Below are 18479 nucleotides of genomic sequence, written 5' to 3' on the forward strand. Positions count from 1 at the left end.
CGTTAAAAACCATCTGCCTAGCCAAAGAGTGCATAAACTTTGATTAAATCAGTAACCTTATTATTATGAAGAATTCCCACTGTTGCAGCTGTGCTTATACACAACACATTCAGTGGGACTTGCTATCAGCACTACCGTGAACTTAGAAATTTATGTACTTTTTTAGACTAGAGTACATGTCACCTGGCAGCAGTAAGGCTGTGCTTTTAGCCAGAGACCATTATTTTGACTCATTTTTATAAACAAAAATTGAAAAAGTTTAGCAAAACTGCATAAAAATACCTGAATTCCATCTTGGCTTGCATTTGATGAATCACCACTGCTCAAACCAGTGTAGCCGTTATCAAAACTAAATAAAAAGAGGTAAATAGTAACCTGGGAATGAATGGCAAATGCTACTACCAATGAATGGCAAATGCTACTACTATCAAATTTACTTTCAATTTGATTAACTCTGGAAGATGACTCCCAGCTTTGGGAAATTTCAGTTCTAGTAACCACCACAGAAATGCTCCTTAATGTTTTTTAAAACCTTCTTTAAGGTAGGAAAAGATTTAAATCTGAAGGATAGATTTAACAGCATCTTGATTTAAAAAACAAGTTGCATTTGACTCACAAGGAAGCTTAAACTAGATTTATGTAAGTAAAAAAAAAAAGCAGACAAACCCTTTCATACAATTAATGAAAACCTCCAAGAGTGTAGGAAAGTAATGCAAATCACTAATCTGTGTTCCTCAGCCAAAGACTAATCACACACACATGCAGATCAACACATATTTGCAGCACTCTCATTTCCACTGTGTGCTATGAATCTTAACAGAAATGCCACGCTTTTACTCCAGATGAAACATTTTCTGGCAAATGAACTGTGGCAGTTTTGCTGTTCTGCTCTTTTATCGATGTTATTATGAACGAGTTCAAGACTGGTTTAAAGTAATTTGTGGCTACTAAGTCAGCGTGCCGTAATCACTGATTAGGAAAAGCTTATTCACTTTCACTGAACTGAAAAAATATGAAAGCAGCACCTACAGCTAGGAATCCTGGTCCTTTAAAAAGGGTTAAAAAAACAAACATTGAAACAAGAGGTGGGCAGAGGACCAACAATGACTAAAAAAGAAAATACAGCACAGGTGGCTACTGCCAGGCAAGAAGAAAAACTTTCCTGTTTTACCAGGGGTTGCAAAACACATGAGGGAAAGGACACGTGATACCACTGTGAGAAAAAATAGTATGTGACTACAAAAGTCTGATGCTCTTTTCAAACAGTAGCTAGATGTCATTTTTAAAGACAATTTGTTTGCAAAAGTGTGAAAAAAAAAATTTCTAAAACTTTGAACATCCAAAAAATCCTCTCCACGCAGCATGACTGGTAAGGAACCAACAGCCTGGTGCCCTGAAGCCTAGACTGAGAGTCTGGAAGCCCAAGCCCTCTCCCATGTTGGTGCCACGACCTCCTGTTACGTCAACAAGTTCCTTCACTGCTTTCCGTTGTCTTTCTACCTGTAATGACTGAAAAAACACCTCCATGGCAGTTTAGTGTGCATCCTGTGCCACCAACTTTTGTCACAAAAGGTGCTAGTCTCAAGCAGGAGGCAGACTGGGGTAACAATGATGGCAGCAACAACCTCACAGAGCTGTTTACAAAGTGATTATGTCCTTAAGACTTTACAGGTGCCGACTTAGCTAGACCCTTGCAAACTAACCCCAAATGCCTATGCTGATTCCTGAGAACTCCCTGGTGCAAGTGTGCAGAGCGGCCCACCTGTCTCACACCGCTCACAGCACACGCTGTTCTCATCCTCCAACAGACCTCACAGACACGGGGGACTTCGACATAGTGATAAGTGGTCTGGGATCTAGAAATCTTCTCAGAAGTTAGCAACAGATTTCTGTTGTCAGCAGATGATACAGTACAGGACTTGTTTTTTAAGGTTTATTTGTTTTTAAGTAGGTAAATTTAGTTGATACTTCAGTAAATATTTACAATACCTGGCTTCAGTAGGTAAACTAGTAATATGAGATGCATAACATAACAAGATGCAACCAAGTAAGAAAAAAAAAAGTATTGCACCAGGCACCAAATTGTCACCACAGAATATTAAAGTCAGAAGGTAAGATCACCTGCAGCAGCACAGCATGATAAAGAAATACCCTAAAAGAAAATTAATCTAATGAAACATCAGTGGTTTTTTTCCAGTAAGTTTAAGCATTAAGACTCAAATCCACATATAAATACAAATATGTGATCAGATATTTAAACTCAGAAATCAGACACTCAGCTGTTAGGGTAAAAGGAAAAAAAAATACTGTTGAAACTAACTTGGAAACTTTAAATTTGAGTCACCCTGATTTATTAAAGATACATGGACAAAAGGCTGCAATTAAATAAGAATATCATTTTTTTTCTGGAACCAGCAATTCCCCATCTCTTTATTTACATCTCTAAATATGCGTTTCTAAATCCAAAAATAGGCTGGCAGTTTGGAAGTGTTGCCTTTAGTGAAGGAAGCCAAACCAAACCTCTGAATACACAGTTATATAAAAAAAGATTAAATTTAATTACAGAAAAAAATATAAAATGCTCATTCCACCCTCCTCTCTCAAAGAACCATCATGAACTGTCCCGAATTTCCCCTTCTTCCATAGATGACAGGGATGAACTTTCACTGTCCGAGTTCTCTGTACGTTCACTGGCATCTGAGGGTGTAGGACACAAACAAAAAACAAGCAAGCAATTAGTTTCAGCAATGTTGTTTGCTCATCAAACAGAAGCAGTTTCGTACCTTCTTTTCCTTTTAATCACACTTTCCTTGAGGACAGCTATTTGATCAGACATAACCAGTCTCGTAACATGGGATAAAGCCCTAGGTAGGACCTTGTTGTTGAAGGAGAAAGCAAGACAATATTGAGAATTTCTTTCAGTTTTTAAATCTTGGTCTTTCAGTCAAGTAGGTAAGCAGAGTATTTATCCCACACAAAACTCTTCATCCACTGAGAATTTCAAATTGTTCTCTTGGCTTATTTGTTTTCAATGTTGTTTTCTGGGTTGCTACAAACATAGATCACAACTGTAATGAATTACATATCATTTACACTTTTATTAGCATTTCAGTTAAGATGGGGAACTACTCAGAAATTCTAAACGGAAATGGAAAATTAAGATGATGCACCTATGTGCTCCTTCTACATGTTCCAGCATCCCAAAGATGGTGTTAAGCTGTGTGAATCCGTGAGCTAAGGCTGATGAGGTTAAAGGTGCACAATAACTTCTGCTTTAAGACACAGCTGTTGCGCTCTGCTGAGATGGTATTGTGAAGCACTCATTTCCCAAACTGGTCTTGAGCCTCACACCCCGAGAGTCCTTCTTTAACAAGCACTGACCCCAGTCACCTTGTGCTGAGGTCACCAAATGCCACTGGTCGGTGGCACTCAAGCACCACAAAAATAAACTACAGCAAAGTAGGCCCATGATTCACACTCTGCTCTCATTGTTATTTTCAGTATTTGATTTGACTATGAAGTTAAAGAAGTTTTTGAGCATTTAGGAAACATTACGAACAGGGAGCTGATGAAGTATAGTTACTGTCTTGTCAAGATAAGTTCTACAGCTGGCAAACATAGATAATACATAGGACACAGTGTGCACCTGTACAATTTCAGCGGAATTTGTTCAAGAAAATAGAAGCATTTCACCCAGAAACATTGGAGGTCACATTTTGTCTACACTAAATCTAGTGTATAATCAATTAACATTTATATGCCAGATATGTACTGAGTAATGCACAAAGTAAGGATTGTTTTTGCCCCTAAGTCCTGTGAAAGCTTCTATAATCCCCTACTATCTTCAGCCATGACTGACCTTGTATGCTGCAATCAGAGCACCTGTAGTTTTTTTGCTATAAGCAAGTCAAGCATCAAAACATCACATAAAAGAACGTGGCAATCTTCTGACTCACAGCGAAGCTCAACAGACAAATTTTAGCTTTAGTTTAGTCTGTTACAGTAAGCCTTATTTAACAGGAATTACAGATTGTCTTCACTCAAAAAGAACATATTTTTGTGGTGTTGATAGCATTGCCTATAAATTAAGGTTGCCCAGTCCTTCCCACCATAAAACTATCTGCAGTTTACTTATAATGTAAAACTTAAACTCTGGGTTTAATTTTTTTAGTGCCAGTTTCCATCCTCAATCATTATTTTTCTTATTTTTTGGGAAGTTTCAACCAAAATACTTCAGCCATTTCTGAGAACAAGGATAGGAGAAACAGGCTTTGTCCTCATTATATTCTAGCAGTTTGTCTTTGAAGGTGTGCGGCTCTAGCTCTTCGCCAGTCTTTGGGGGTAGTAACTTGAACTGCAGGGGAATGGTGATCTTTCCCCAGCATGTGCCTATTGCTGTGGCTATGAAAACTTGCCTCTGTTCTTCCTGGGGAAGGGGGGAGATCTGAGATTGCTCAGTAAAGAAACATCATTTTAGCAGTTAAATCCCACAAGACTTTGTTTCTTGTACTAGCCTGGGTCCTTTGTAAACAGACCCTGGAGGGCTATGGTAGTTTGGAGCCCCCATGCTCCGGCAGACACCCTGCCAGACATCCACTCATCAATGCGGCAGCTGTTTGCCTGGAATGCAAAAGGGAGGTCAGCCGGACAGGCGCTCTGAGACAACTGTCCCTCCGGGTGCACATGCAGAAGGCAGAAAGGAAAGGCAGTATTGGTAGAGATAGGATAAGCAAGAGCAGGATGGATGGCTTAGGAGGAGCATGCAACTGATAGAAAAAGCCATACATGGTGAAGAAACTGGACTGCAAGAAACGCACAAGATGCTGCAGCAGAAAGGTCACTTCTTGGGAGATGGGAGTGGGCTAAAGTATCCCTCTGATTACAACAGACTTCTCCCTGGAGAGTCCAGAGGTGAACCCAAGATTTCCACTCCTAGCAATTACCTGTGAATGCAACTGGCACAGCAAACTGCTCTTTTTTCTCTTTTATTCTTTAAAGATGACACACCACAGAAGAGCACAATGATTGTGCCACACTTCAACAAAAGTGGTATTTTGTCTTCGAGTGGAGTAACAGCAACAAAAAAGCCCACCTATTTTTATATTAATGCTCTGAACATGCTTTTCCTGAAAGAATCTGGAGTTACTGTGGCAGGCTTCCCCTCTTAACAGAAAAAGCTCCAAGAACACAGGGTCCAAACCAAACTCAAGGCTGAAGTTAAGTGTTAATATGTTAACTAAGAAGATGTACAAAAATAAATTATGATAAATGTTGTGAAAATCATGCTATTTTTGCCATTAGCTATAATCTTTTGCTATGTTATACCCAAGACATCTCAACAGGGAGCTATGCACTTGATTTTTATGGAATCTATAGAAACAGTTAAAAAAAGAAAACAAGATTAAGAAAATCAATGGTTCCCAAAACCTGAAATAGCTGCCAGCGTTCCCTGAATACCAGCTTCAGGGATGACTGCTAACTGAATGATCCCTGCAGCAAGAGGAAGGTTACCGTCTTGAAGATACACACTTGCACTGCCCTGTGACAGAGCTGTCGGCACTTCCTCAGCTATTACCATCTCTCTCTGCCCTTTTACAGAATCAGCTAGTTGCTGCGGCAGCACAACCTCAAAACATAGTTGTTCAATCAACGCTTACTTGAATCTATACTCTTAAAAGTACAACCTCTCTACTAGCTCAGGAGACAATGACAACCACTCTATTCAGATTAAGTTTATGAGTCAATCAATTTTAATTCCCTCCTGACATCTAAATCATAGGGGTAGGGCTGACTACTGAAAAGCAAGGGACCTAGATCAATAAATAATGGATAAACTGAAAGTACCTAGTTTCCTTGTACTCCAGTATATGTATGTGCACTCGTAGGGTGCATATCAGCAGACCTAGTTGCTCAGACAAAACTCCTACCTTCACCCCTGGCAGGGTGCCTCACTCTCAGGAGCTCTTGCAGTGCATAGCACAAGAAATGTTTGCATGCCATTTCTTTGAGAGCAGATTGCTCCAATGGATCACTTAGTGTCATCTAGGCAGAACAGCCAAGATCGATGGAAGTTTGATATCACTGGTACAATATTCTCAGTCTCTCATTTATTCAGTCAAATTATATACATATAGAGCCATGATCGAGTTGCCACAGGGCAACAGCCATTGCAAACATATTTCAAAGCTTTTCCTCAGAATCTGTAAAAATTACAGACTGGCCCATCACTGAAAAGTATGGAATTTCATAACTAAGGAGACTAGCTGGGGAACTATGAGACAAGGGAACTGATTCCCTGTATCAGCAGCTGCAGAAAGTGGAAGTGGGACATGAAGCCTTTATACTGGGGAGAAAGATGGAAGATGGAAATTAACTTCAAAACTAGAGTACAAATTCCTGCTAGACCTGGACTCTCCTGTAAGTTAACTCCAAGATGAAAGTTCTCCCTCAACTAAGTACTTTTCGAAAGATAACACAGTCTTTTTAACCCACCCGAAAAGCTACTTTGCCATTACGATTTCTAATAACTATTCTGTAATTCAGAATTATCTATCCAATGTTAGGAGTTAGGCTAGGAAATAAAGGAGAATGATTCCTCTGTATGATTAGCAGGCTTACTTAAAACTCATCTTCCCCAGACAGCTTTGACTTTCTAGAAATAACCAACTCTGTCAAACTTTGCTATATACAAAACTTAGCCGAAGTCTGAAAAGTTGTTCTACCTTAGTGGCTAAAACTCTACAAAAAAGGAATCAAGCACCCATAAACAAAGTTAGGAAAAACACATACAATACAGCTTATGGATGTAAGCCATCAGAGCATTCACAACAGCTTTTTTTATAGCAATCTTTTAGATTCAGAGAGAAATACAAGACATACTGCATATTCCTGGCATTATTAATAGGAGTATCCTTAATTATTGTTTATTTAACTAAAATATCTAAGTATAGCATAACAGGAAATAAATATATGCTTACCTTGGCCAAGAACCACCATGTCATTCTTCAATGTTTTCAAGACCACAAATAATGTTGGATACTCAATTATTACTTTGCCTTTCAAATTGTCCAGGAGGCTTCTACTGGCATCCAATTCATTGTACCTTAAAAGTAACAGGGAAATTTATTTTGGATTTTAATACTACCAAGGACATAATGTACACTTGGAGGCAGAGAGGGGGAACACTTTTGGGCAATTCACAGGATCTTCAGATGATATGATGTTCAGAAGAATTACCTTATGATTCAAATTACATATCCAGTCTTATTATCAACTTCATATTTTTTTTTTAAACCATCCTAACATCTAAGCATAAGAACAAGAGGAGAATCAAAGTCAAATAAATGTTTTATGAGTTCTTAATGAGTATCTTTACCAAGACTGAATATGGACATAGGGTTATCAAAATGGATATATTTGCCAAAACCAGATTCTAAATTAAAAATAACACTTAATGTTCTACTTATGGGCTTTAACACTACAGGTTTAATTTACATAGTTAGTAGTGTACCTTATTTAACATGTTTGCTTATGAATTATCAGTGAAGTACTGGGAAGATGAAATAAAAAGCATATCTGAACAACTACTAAAGCAAAGGTATATTGGAAGCACTTAGAACTCTGGTTTTGTAGAAGGGTGGGCTCTGATACCCAGAACATTGGGGCAATAATTTCTAAAAGACAGTACAATATCCCCATTTATGCCTAAGCAAATCTCTGCTTACAGCACCATCTGCAAGAAACTCCCTGTAGAAATCTCATATGTGTGTGCTACAAGGGGCGCATGACTTGGATGAGCAGTCCCTTCCCAGAAAAGGGCTCCTCTTCACCCTGGAGGGTGAAGCCAGGTACATAGCAAATGATGCCACAGTAATAAGAAGTAAACTGAGCATCTTCTCCATAACTATTTCCTAGAACTGTAATATTCTCTCCCAACTCTCTAACTGGAAACCTGGACATGGGATTTTGGAGAAAGGAAGGGATATTTCAAAGCCCTCTGAAAGAGACACCCTGTTTCTTTCACTTGCTGTAACTGTGGCATCCAACAGATGCTCTGATATTATTACACTGCAATCTGAGTTATGCAATTCTTTCTGTAATCAGCATTATTAAATTACTACTAAGCTATTGTATCAGTTAAAGGCAAATGAAGTTCAAAACCAAAATAAACTGTAGGCAATAAGTGGAGTACTTCCCATAGCTGCTTTACCTCCTCTGATCATTAACATATTATGCAGTTGGGTTTTCTTTTGCCAAAAACAACACTGGATGGGTGAAGGAAATGATATACTTTATGATTTACAGTAATGTGTGATTAAGAACAGTATATCAGAGGAGTCAGCACACAAGAATAATACTGAAGGTAAAACAGGATTTGAGTTCTTGGGATTTAAGGGAAACTTAAGTTTGAGCAAAAACTATTTCTCTCTCATATTCAACTTCAATCATCATGAAAATATTTGGTTTCATGTTTCTCTCAACCCAAAGTAATTATGACCTCTTCTTACTGAAATCCTTTAAAAGGGATAACAGTATATTACATTTCTTATTGAATGAATGCATTCATAACTTGTGGATTAACACACATGAACAGAAACATATTTACTGCTTTATTTACAGTACTCTAAATGCAAAGTATGGCAATACCTTTCCTTTGGCAAGGACCTCAACACATTCTTTTCTGGTTAAGCAAACATTTACCACCAAGAGGCTAAAGTAATTCACATGCCACAATACAGTTTCCATTATCTCATGTTTTAGACAAAACATCTTTAGGATCCAGCTTGGCATAAGATAAAACATTTGTACTGAAAACTATTTTATGATAGTAAATTACTGAAGTGTTAGATCACCAAGGCAGAGCTTTATCTTTTTTGTTTTTAAAGTAAATTTTATTGGCTGACAGTGACAGAGAAAATATCTAAATTTCTAGTGCATAATGTGGGCTGAAAACTTCAGGGAGAATATAACAAAGGAGCTTAATACTTCTCTTTTTTAAACTTTGCTGTTACTGTCTACGCTATCCAAAGACCTCAGTCTACCACATTCCCCACTTTATACACAAGTGCAAGTTGAGGTTTTCTGCTAATCCACCTGACAACCTCTTCCTTGACTGTGCATGCTTAAAAGACCTCAAAAGAAAATTAGTACTTGTCACTCAATTCCAAAGTCTAATAAAGGATGGCTCCTGAGCAAGACTGATTTTTCAGGTTCTCTCTGAAAGACCTTGTCAGGATAAAAACCTTCCCAATTTTATCCCAGACCAAGAACAAAGTCATACATCAGAGGGTGAACAACACAGACCTATGGGCAGTAGAAGGCTGCCCTGCAAGGCTTTTCCAGAAGCCTATATACACACACAGTTTCAATTTTTACTTATGAAAAGGCTAGACCTGTTTGGAGAAAAATGAAAAGAGACGGTGTTTTTACAAGTCTTCTAACTTCCTGTATTGATTGTTCACCAGGACGAGCTAAGGATGTAGGGTAACACTGGAATGCAGGTCCTCCCATGTACTTGCGGGGAAGCGGTCTCATCACAGGTAGCAGATGGAGCAGGGAGAACCTGGCAATCAGATATTATTACCAGATATTCTTTTACCACCATTTTTAGCTACTCATCCTGTATCACTGGGACTGCGTAGCCTGCTCAGTAAGAACCCATAACTAGCTGCAACCTTCTTCAGGCTCTTCCTTCACTGTGCATTTCAAGTGACAACCCAGTAAAATGAATGACAACCAGCATAAGTCTGTCCTTTCACTCAGACTCTTCCATGCTCCAGGCCCAGTTGCAGGAATCAACTTAACTGAGCCTGTGGCCCTAAACAAGCTCCTTCAGCCCTTCATGACAGGATGGATTTGAAGATAAGCCTGGCTCCAAATGAACTGTCCACCCTGACAGAACCATTGCCTTAACACCCCATCTTCACATCTTTCTTTTAAACCCTCCCCCTGCTTTCTCTTTTCTCCCACTGCCCAGTTCATACATATCGTCTGTGCTACAGCTTCCCGATCCCTGTATTCAGTGGGACTTCTCTTTGTACCCTTCTCTCTCAATCTTCTTTCCTCCCTGGTATTTACTTCCCACATATTTTCTCTCTCCCTTTCATACATTCCCTCAGCCTCCTTGTCCAACACCCACCATCTAATAATACACTTTCCTGATTATTTTCTTGCCCCAAGCAAGGCTTTATGCCCATGTCACGAAACAAGAAATAGGCCTGGATTTCTTCTTAATAAGACAACTCCATTTATAAGGACCACAAAGACACAATCTCGGCAGACAACAGCTTTTGATTTTAGCTGGAATGAAATAACAATAACTGCTTTTTAAAGGACAAAAATTAAATAAAATTTGCCTGCCAGCAGGCAGTTTAAAAGCCTACAAAAATTGTGACAATTGAGAAAATTTAACAAGATTCAGCAATCCCACATCAGTTCCCACATAATCTGTTACATTCACTCTACGAATGGCTTTGTTACCTTTCACAAAACGCTGAAATTAATGTGGCTCTGCATTTCTGATAGCATCTATGAGTTTCTGCAAAGGCTAGTTTCACTATCTATAGTTATTCCACCACCTTCCAGGAATTCAACAATTCAGACTCCTAATCTGTCTCCCACAGGCAGGAATGCCGTATTAGGTCACTGCATCACAACAAGCTCCCCTCAAATGGAGCCTGTGGCTATCATCGCAGTGGCGTAACTTGTCTCCACGAATTCAGACAGCAGGAAATTCCCTGCTGATCAGGTTTTCCTGAATGTCATCTACAGGAACTTTGATTTTAATAATAATAAAGAAAAATTGGCAATCTGTAATTAAAGATAAATTGTAACCATGTTATTTCTTTAATTTTGTCTTCTAGACACCGAAAAGAGAACAAACAAGTTTTAACCATCTAAATAATTGTAAATATTACTAAAATGCATAGTTGTATAATGACGTTCATAATTTTCCTGTGAGAGAGATCAACTAAAACCCTTGCGCATATTTTAAACAAAGATGATTTTTCTTCCTAGAACTGAGTGGAAACATCGAGGTATTTACTTGGCGTAATTCAGATACCATAAATCATGCTATCTATTTTGGGCCTAGTCCTAAAAACCCACAACCAAACTTCTGTTAACTTATGGGAAGAATGAAGATTTCACCCCCCACCCCAACAAAAGAGGGTAGCATTTCTGCATTTGCCTAGAAGAGAGCAAAGACTGGGCACAGCATTTAAAGTCTCTCCCAAGCACTCATTCTGAAGTGCTGCAGCACAGCAAAGATAATAACTAACAGATGGACTTTCATTCCTAAGTGGTGAATAACCTCTTCGTGTGGTTATGATTTGGTGAACATGGAAGTAGTGAAATGCACTCTTGAATTAGCTATAAAACGAAAGACGTATGGCAGAAAGTAAACACAATATATTGAAATAATGCATGATTTTTATATTTAACTTTGTCACTAGAATTCTGACATTCCAAAAATCTGGAACACAGTGAATTTTGATAGTCCATATGTGTGAAAAAAAAAAATTAGAAAATTAAACGAGCAAAAAAGCAAAGACCTTAGAAGCAAAAAAAGGAAATGACTTGCCATAACAATTCCTTTATAACTAATTCTTACCAACAGTGGAACAATATGAAAGACTACTCTGCCTGAACACTCTTTTAAGGAAGGGGGACGGGAACCAAGTTCAAGTATATTTCAATATGAAAAAAAATTATACTACAGTTTACACAAATATTTTAAAACCTGCTAGCTCCTCCTTCCACTCTCGGTCTACAGTTTTTCTCCCAGTCTAGGACCTCCATAATTTGCCTCAACAAATGCTCACAAACCTCTCCTCCATATTGTCCATACCTGTATAGCTCAAACTATACCCATACAGACCAGATGCCTGGCCAATTCCTTTCCACATCAGATCCCCATCTTAAGTAACACATCCATCACAGATGTCCTTTTTCTGAAAAATGAGGACAAGAAACCTTCTCTTATCAACCAGTTGGCTCACAAGTCCTGCTAGGAACCAACTGAAAAAGCACAGGAAGAAAAGTTGCCAGCATACCAGAAAAGCACCTCAGACATTATCACCACCTCGTAACTATACCTACATACACAGAATCCATAAAGGTACTTCCAAATTAACAAGAAACCCATGAAGCTCTTCCTTTTCCTTGCCATATTTCAGCCATAGATCATCCTCAAAGAGCATATTAAGACAAGCTGCAACAATCTGCAATCTCTTCTCTTTTATGGGCTGTAAGAGGCCCTTCCACTAGGGAAATCTAAGAACAGCTGAAAACTGAAGTGGAAAATGTGGAAGAAAAAAAAACAAAACAAAAAAATTTAAAACCAACCTCCAAAGCACAAAACCCCTCTTCTCACAAACATATTCCAGAAAGTCAGAACATCCTGGAAGAAAAGAAAGTAACACCCAGGTGAAGACAGCAGGAACACCAATTGTCACCTAAATCATTTCACGCAATAGTAGATGTCCAGAAAGATTTAATGGCTTGTTCACTTTTACCCCAGAAAATATATGAAATAGTTAATGGAAAGAAGAGATAAGCAAAATAAGACTACAAGTATGTCACCATAGAAGCACAAAGGCTGTCCCCGTTTAAACCTCTTGAGAATGAGGCAATTGCACAAAGAGAAAAACACAGTAAAAGTTGTTTAATGACAACCACGGAAAAATATATCAATTGATGGCAAAACCCATAAAGCAGATAAGGCATCTGCTGCAACAATTTAGAGGACTGAGCATTATGGGTGATGTGGTAAAAGGATTCAGGATGCACAATAATGACCTAAAGATTAACTGAAGTACAAACCATTCTGCATCTTTTATTTATGGGAGAAAGTACGACAAAACAGAAGGAAAATGTGAAACTAGCAAATGTCAGTTTCTTGGATTTGGTAGAATTTGGTTCAAAGAATACAGCAGTAAAGTGATACTGAATTTCAAGAAAGCAAATACTTTCCCCATCTCATAAGACATAATGAAAAGAAGTAACAAAATCCGGCAGCAAGTAAAGATGCTATAATTCAAGTGCATCACGGCAACAGTCCTTTACACATGCAGGAATTTACTTACTTTGTAAAGCCAGACAGCTTTACAAACTGTTCAAAAGCTCAAAGTTTACAAATCTTTAAGTGGTATAGAGAAACATACTGAAAAAGGGTATACCACAATCATGTAAGGCTACTATACGACTGAGATAAAAAACCCAAAACAGCCTAATGAGTTAATGATAGCCAGAAGGCCTAAAGGGAATATGAAATTGCACAAGGGAAAAGTTATTAAAAAGAGAGTGGGTTGACTACTGAAGATGAATGCCTGAAGTTTCAAAAACTGAAAAGATATTAGTGGCATCTTCAGTACATGTGAAAGCTGTGGGTGGTTCCCCCAAAATACAGGGAAGTCAAAACATGTAACTTGTACCCATTAATAAGATACTGGCATGATCATGGAAAAAAAGCGAATTTCATAAGTCTACTTTAATTACAGTGTTCTGTTACACAGCCTCATGAAACTGTATTTACATTACTGTAAATAATTTTACAGGTGGGGGGGTGTACCAAGGAATACCAAAGGATGCAATGAAAAACTCTTAATACACCAAGTTCAGAAAACTAAAAGATCAAATCTCATTTGACAAATTAACATAAGTAAGCAGAGCACTGATAAAATAAACAAGAAGTATAAAACTGATGAGAAATCAGTCCTTGTAAATTGGCAATACTTTTTTTATTACACTTGGGTTAATCTAGTGAACCTCCACTTCAGGAACAGGAAGGATTGATATTTCTGTAATTTCGGATCCCTAGATAGCAAATAATAACTTCCAAATTTAGCTCATATGGAGATAGCCTGAATACCTCTAACACTCTGTACTAAATGGTGGAAACATAGCCACAAATTTATACTTATTTGCATGGGAATCACAGTGCCATAAACCTTCCATTAAGGGGTTACTAATGCTTTACAATGAAAAGGACAAGCTATGAAACAAAGAAAACAAATTATTTTCTTGGCAAACAAGCAGGAAGGTCAATTCCCTCCTTGGCAAGGTTCAAACAGTCAGCCCTAGCTCATTTCCGTCAAGAAAGAGAAAAAACAGGGATTCCCCTTTGGCAGCATCAGGAGGAAATAACAGGTTTTCTCCTTGCTGACTGGAACATGAAGAGGTTTTCCTCTTGTATTGGGTTTGTGCAGCAAGGTTTTGGTAAGTGGAGGGGGGCTACAGGGGTGGCTTCTGTAAGAAGCTGCTGGAAGCTTCCCCTGTGTCTGACAGAGCCAATACCAGCCGGCTCTGAGACCGACCCACCGCTGGCCAAGGCCGAGCCCATCAGCGATAGTGGTGAGAACATGTAAGAGAAACAGCCCTGCAGACCCCCAGGTCAGCAAAGAAGGAGGAGGAAGGGGATGCTCCAGGCGCCGGAGCAGAGATTCCCCTGCAGCCCGTGGGGAAGACCACGGTGAGGCAGGCTGTCCCCCTGCAGCCCAGGGAGCTCCACGGTGGAGCAGATATCCACCTGCAGCCCGTGGAGGACCCCACGCCAGAGCAGGTGGGTTCCCAAAGGAGGCTGTGACCCCGTGGGAAGCCCGCGCTGGAGCAGGCTCCTGGCAGGACCTGCGGATCTGTGGAGAGAGGAGCCCACGCTGGAGCAGGTTTTCTGGCAGGACTTGTGACCCTGTGGGGGACCCACGCTGGAGCAGTGTGTGCCTGAAGGACTGCATGGCATGGAAGGGACACATGCTGGAGCAGTTTGTGAAGAACTGCAGCCCATGGGAAGGACCCACGTTGGAGAAGTTCATGGAGAACTGTCTCCCGTGGGAGGGACCCCACGCTGGGGCAGGGGAAGAGTGTGAGGAGTCCTGCCGCTGAGGAGGAAGGAGCAGCAGAGACAATGTGTGATGAACTGACCGTAAACCCCACTCCCCATCGCCCTGCGCCGCTGGGCAGGGGTGGGGGGTAGGTAGAGAATTCAGGAGTGAAGCTGTGCCCAGGAAGAAGAGAGGGGTGGGGGGAAGGTGTTTTAAGATTTGGTTTTATTTCTCATTATCCTACTCTGGTTTGATTGGCAACAAATTGAGGTAATTTTCTATAAGTCGAGTCTGTTTTGCCTGTGACGGTAATTGGTGAGCGATCTCTCCCTGCCCTTATCTCGACCCACAAGCTTTTTGTTATATTTTCTCTCCCCTGTCCAGCTGAGGAGGGGGAGTGGCAGAGAGGCTTTGGTGGGCACCTGGCGTCCAGCCAGGGTCAACCCACCACACCTCTACTCCACCTTTGTGAAAACCCTGATGCCTACGCTGCCATGTTTCACTGCTGCAGCTTCCAAGTTTAGCCTACCACTTCAACTGCCCACAAAGGAGTTTGTATCTTTGCTCCTAGAAGCCTCTTACTCCAGCCTCCCCTTGCTGCCTGGTGCCCAAAATTGAGAAACTCAGCTAACTTTAAGTCAGCATTTCACTGTGTCTTTTTCTTCCAAGAAACGAGCAGCAAATCCTCTTTTTCTTTAAGAAAAATATTTTAACAGCAACCCTGACAGATACAGTTGAATTAAACCCCTCGATACATCTCACAACACTTACGCTAGACTGGAATAGGAAAAATGGTTTGAACGTTAGTTTTGCTCTACAGCCCATTTTTACCAGCTCCTTCCCCCAGCCAAGGAACAACAGATTATTCAACAGGGTTTTTCCAACTGCAATCTTTTCTTGGACTTCATAGCCTGTCTTCTTGCCTTCAAGTCTCTCTTGTATGTGCATGCTATGCAGTACACGGACTTCCATGAAGGCGTTTTCCATACTATGCCTATGTTACATAGTACATACATACAGGCAAGTTCCTCTTTACTCCCTAGTAGACATGGTGGGCTGGAACAAACTGCAAGAATTGTTCTTTAAACAGCCTTTCCTAGATGCACATTTCCTCAAAGAAAGGAGAGAAAATCTGCCTGTGCATATACTGCGTATGCTGCTCCCATGCTTCAAACCCAGTTATGATGCAGAAAAGAGGCTACAGTTTTCTTTGTGTTTTAGAATTTGGGGTCTGTCTACCTGCTTTGCAAGCACGAAGGGTCCGAAGGTCTTCAGGTCTGCCTGTGGTGCTTACAGACCACCACTAGACGACTAGACAGGACAAACCACCAGCTGAAGCCAACACTAAAACTTTTATCGTTACCTCATCCTCCACCTCTTTACTTACTCACATATTCCTCTGTAAGTGGTCTGGATCTAACTTGCTGCAATATAGACAGCAAAATTTTGGAGCAGAGGCTATAATTTCAAATATATCTTTGTGCAACAGATGTCTCAGCGACTCTCTAGCTGGGACACTCCAGAAACCCTAATGCAATACCATTAATTATAAAACAGTTAATCCAAAAGAATTCAGCATGGGTTACAAAACGCTGGATTGTTACTTTAAAAAACAGGCGCCTACTGGTTCATAAAGCAATCTCCTTCAAGAAAAAAAATGAATGATTGCTCAAGATAGTAAGATGAATAAATTCTGGATTTTTTTGGAATCATCCCCAAAATCTTCTCAAAGGTCAAGTAATTGTAGTCAGACATCATAAACATTCAGCTATGCATGCTACAGATTCAGACCATACACACTTCTTATACTCAGCAATGACTAGTTTTCTGCTTTCCATCTATGTTGTGTAATACAGGATTTCAATGAAAAACGTAAGTAGACAGAAAGGAAAAGTGACTATTTTTTACAGTGAAAGCTGTGTATCCTGGCATCTGTTGCTCTGCATTGCTTTTGTCAGCAGAGAGACTGATGTTCAGATAAAGAAGGAGCATGTGAAAAATGACACTGAAATGGCTGCAGTAACAGAACTAGAAAGCCTGAAATGACCTACAAGAAAACGTAACAAAGTATTCAGTAGGAAAAAACTGAAGTTTTAATAAAAAAAACCCTACAAAACAAAACCCAACACTCTGGGAAAAAACAGCAACAAGTATTAATACACAGGAGCGCTGTGTTTAAGAAACAGACTACAGACCAAATTCTATTTCCCCTTGAACAGTACAAAGTCGCCAGAGCCTGACTACAGTTGTGCAGTGAAGAATGACTATTGTAAGCTAGCTCCCTGCTTTTGTAAAGCTGGCAGAGCTGCTTTTGTGCCAGCTGCTGCAAGCTAGAGAGGAGTAATGAATTCTACTGTCAATCTTCTGCTGGCACAGGTTAAAGCCAGCTTGGGGTCTGTTCCAACTCATGCCAAGGCCAGCAGTTCAGCCAGGGATTTGTATCCTTAATTCCCGTCTCATGTATACCACATACTACACAAATGGGAAAAGGAATTTCTTCCCAAGTAAGACTAGAGAATCCTAAATAAACCACCCCACACTTTTCAACATTTGCAGAAAATGCAGAGGAGGAAATAATGCTTGACATGTGCCAATTCTAGCGCATTTGTTTTGCTAGATGAAGTAGTATTTTTGAAATGAGGTTGTAATATGATGATAAAAAGAACTGATCCATGCACCACACTAATACCAGTGACTTTTTAAAGCAACTGAGTTATGTATGAAAAGCAGAAAGCAAAGACTACAAGCTCTGTTGGTTTTACATGGAGTTATTCACAAATGATAATGCAGAAGGAAGTGCCCTAGGAAGATGGTATGAAAAATTAAGGAAAACACTATCAATACTTGAGGCTATCTGGAACATATTTAAATACAACAGTTTTTGATAATCTTAAAATCACTGACAAAACAGATACCTAATAGACATTTTTAATGACAGGAAAATAAATAATCCAATATAAATACTACATTTAAAAAGATTTAGTTCCATTACATTTATATTACTCTCTGAATTCCAAGATGATTTTCTAAAAGTCTGTTGGCATATTGGCACACACTAAAGCAAAAAACTTACTTCTTCCTAAGCCTACTGCGACTACTGCGACCTACTAACGTGATCTAACCCTTAGTTATTTAAAAACAATAGAGTACCAAAGAAAATTCTCTTTGAGCACAGAACTCAGTCATCCAAGGAAATAACTCTCATTTCTGCCAGCTGATCTTGAGACAGGGAAGTGCTCCAAAATTACTAACATCATCCAGCCTTCTGGGAAGCAACTGCATTGGATCAGTTAAAGCAAAGTAAGTGTTCACCACCATAAAGCAATGGCGTTTAGTAAAGAACCTCTGATACTTGTTTAGCAGATTTTCCTCCCTGTGATCCACAAGAATTAAGTGGCAAACATGCCAGTATTCTCATGTGCACCAGCCAATGTCACCACAGAAAGTAAGAAGCCCCTTGATGTTAGAACTGGTACAAAAATGCTTTTGGTATTTTTGGCTGAGTAATTGAAGCATGAGCTGCACCAGTACTACCGATATAAAAAACAATGCTACAACTGATTCTATACGCATCCCTGTATGGCATGACAGTTTTATAACAGGAAAGCTACAGGATACAGTCTGGTACTGCTCTGTACTCCAGTTCCTTGAAGGATATGG

At 39.6% G+C, this 18479-nt stretch overlaps 1 protein-coding gene across 5 annotated transcripts in view; it reads right to left on the reverse strand.

The window, feature by feature from the left end:
• Positions 1–2328: 2328 nt before the first annotated feature.
• The window catches only part of ZNHIT6 (zinc finger HIT-type containing 6), a 37578-nt gene continuing 21427 nt past the window's right edge, over positions 2329–18479 (reverse strand). For 4 of the 5 annotated variants that reach the window (XR_011325745.1, XM_069789134.1, XM_069789133.1 and 1 more), the window contains 2 exons: positions 6978–7102; positions 2329–2697 (listed from right to left, as the gene is read on the reverse strand). Coding sequence is in view for 3 of the 5 variants with exons in the window: in XM_069789134.1 (XP_069645235.1) it covers positions 2612–2697; positions 6978–7102 (211 nt within the window). In the remaining 2 variants the exon portion in view is untranslated. Of the gene's footprint in view, positions 2698–6977; positions 7103–18479 lie in introns of those variants that run through there. The other variant, XM_069789136.1, reaches the window with a different exon arrangement.

Source organism: Haliaeetus albicilla, chromosome 8 (assembly GCF_947461875.1).
Source record: "Haliaeetus albicilla chromosome 8, bHalAlb1.1, whole genome shotgun sequence".
Taxonomy (NCBI): domain Eukaryota; kingdom Metazoa; phylum Chordata; class Aves; order Accipitriformes; family Accipitridae; genus Haliaeetus; species Haliaeetus albicilla.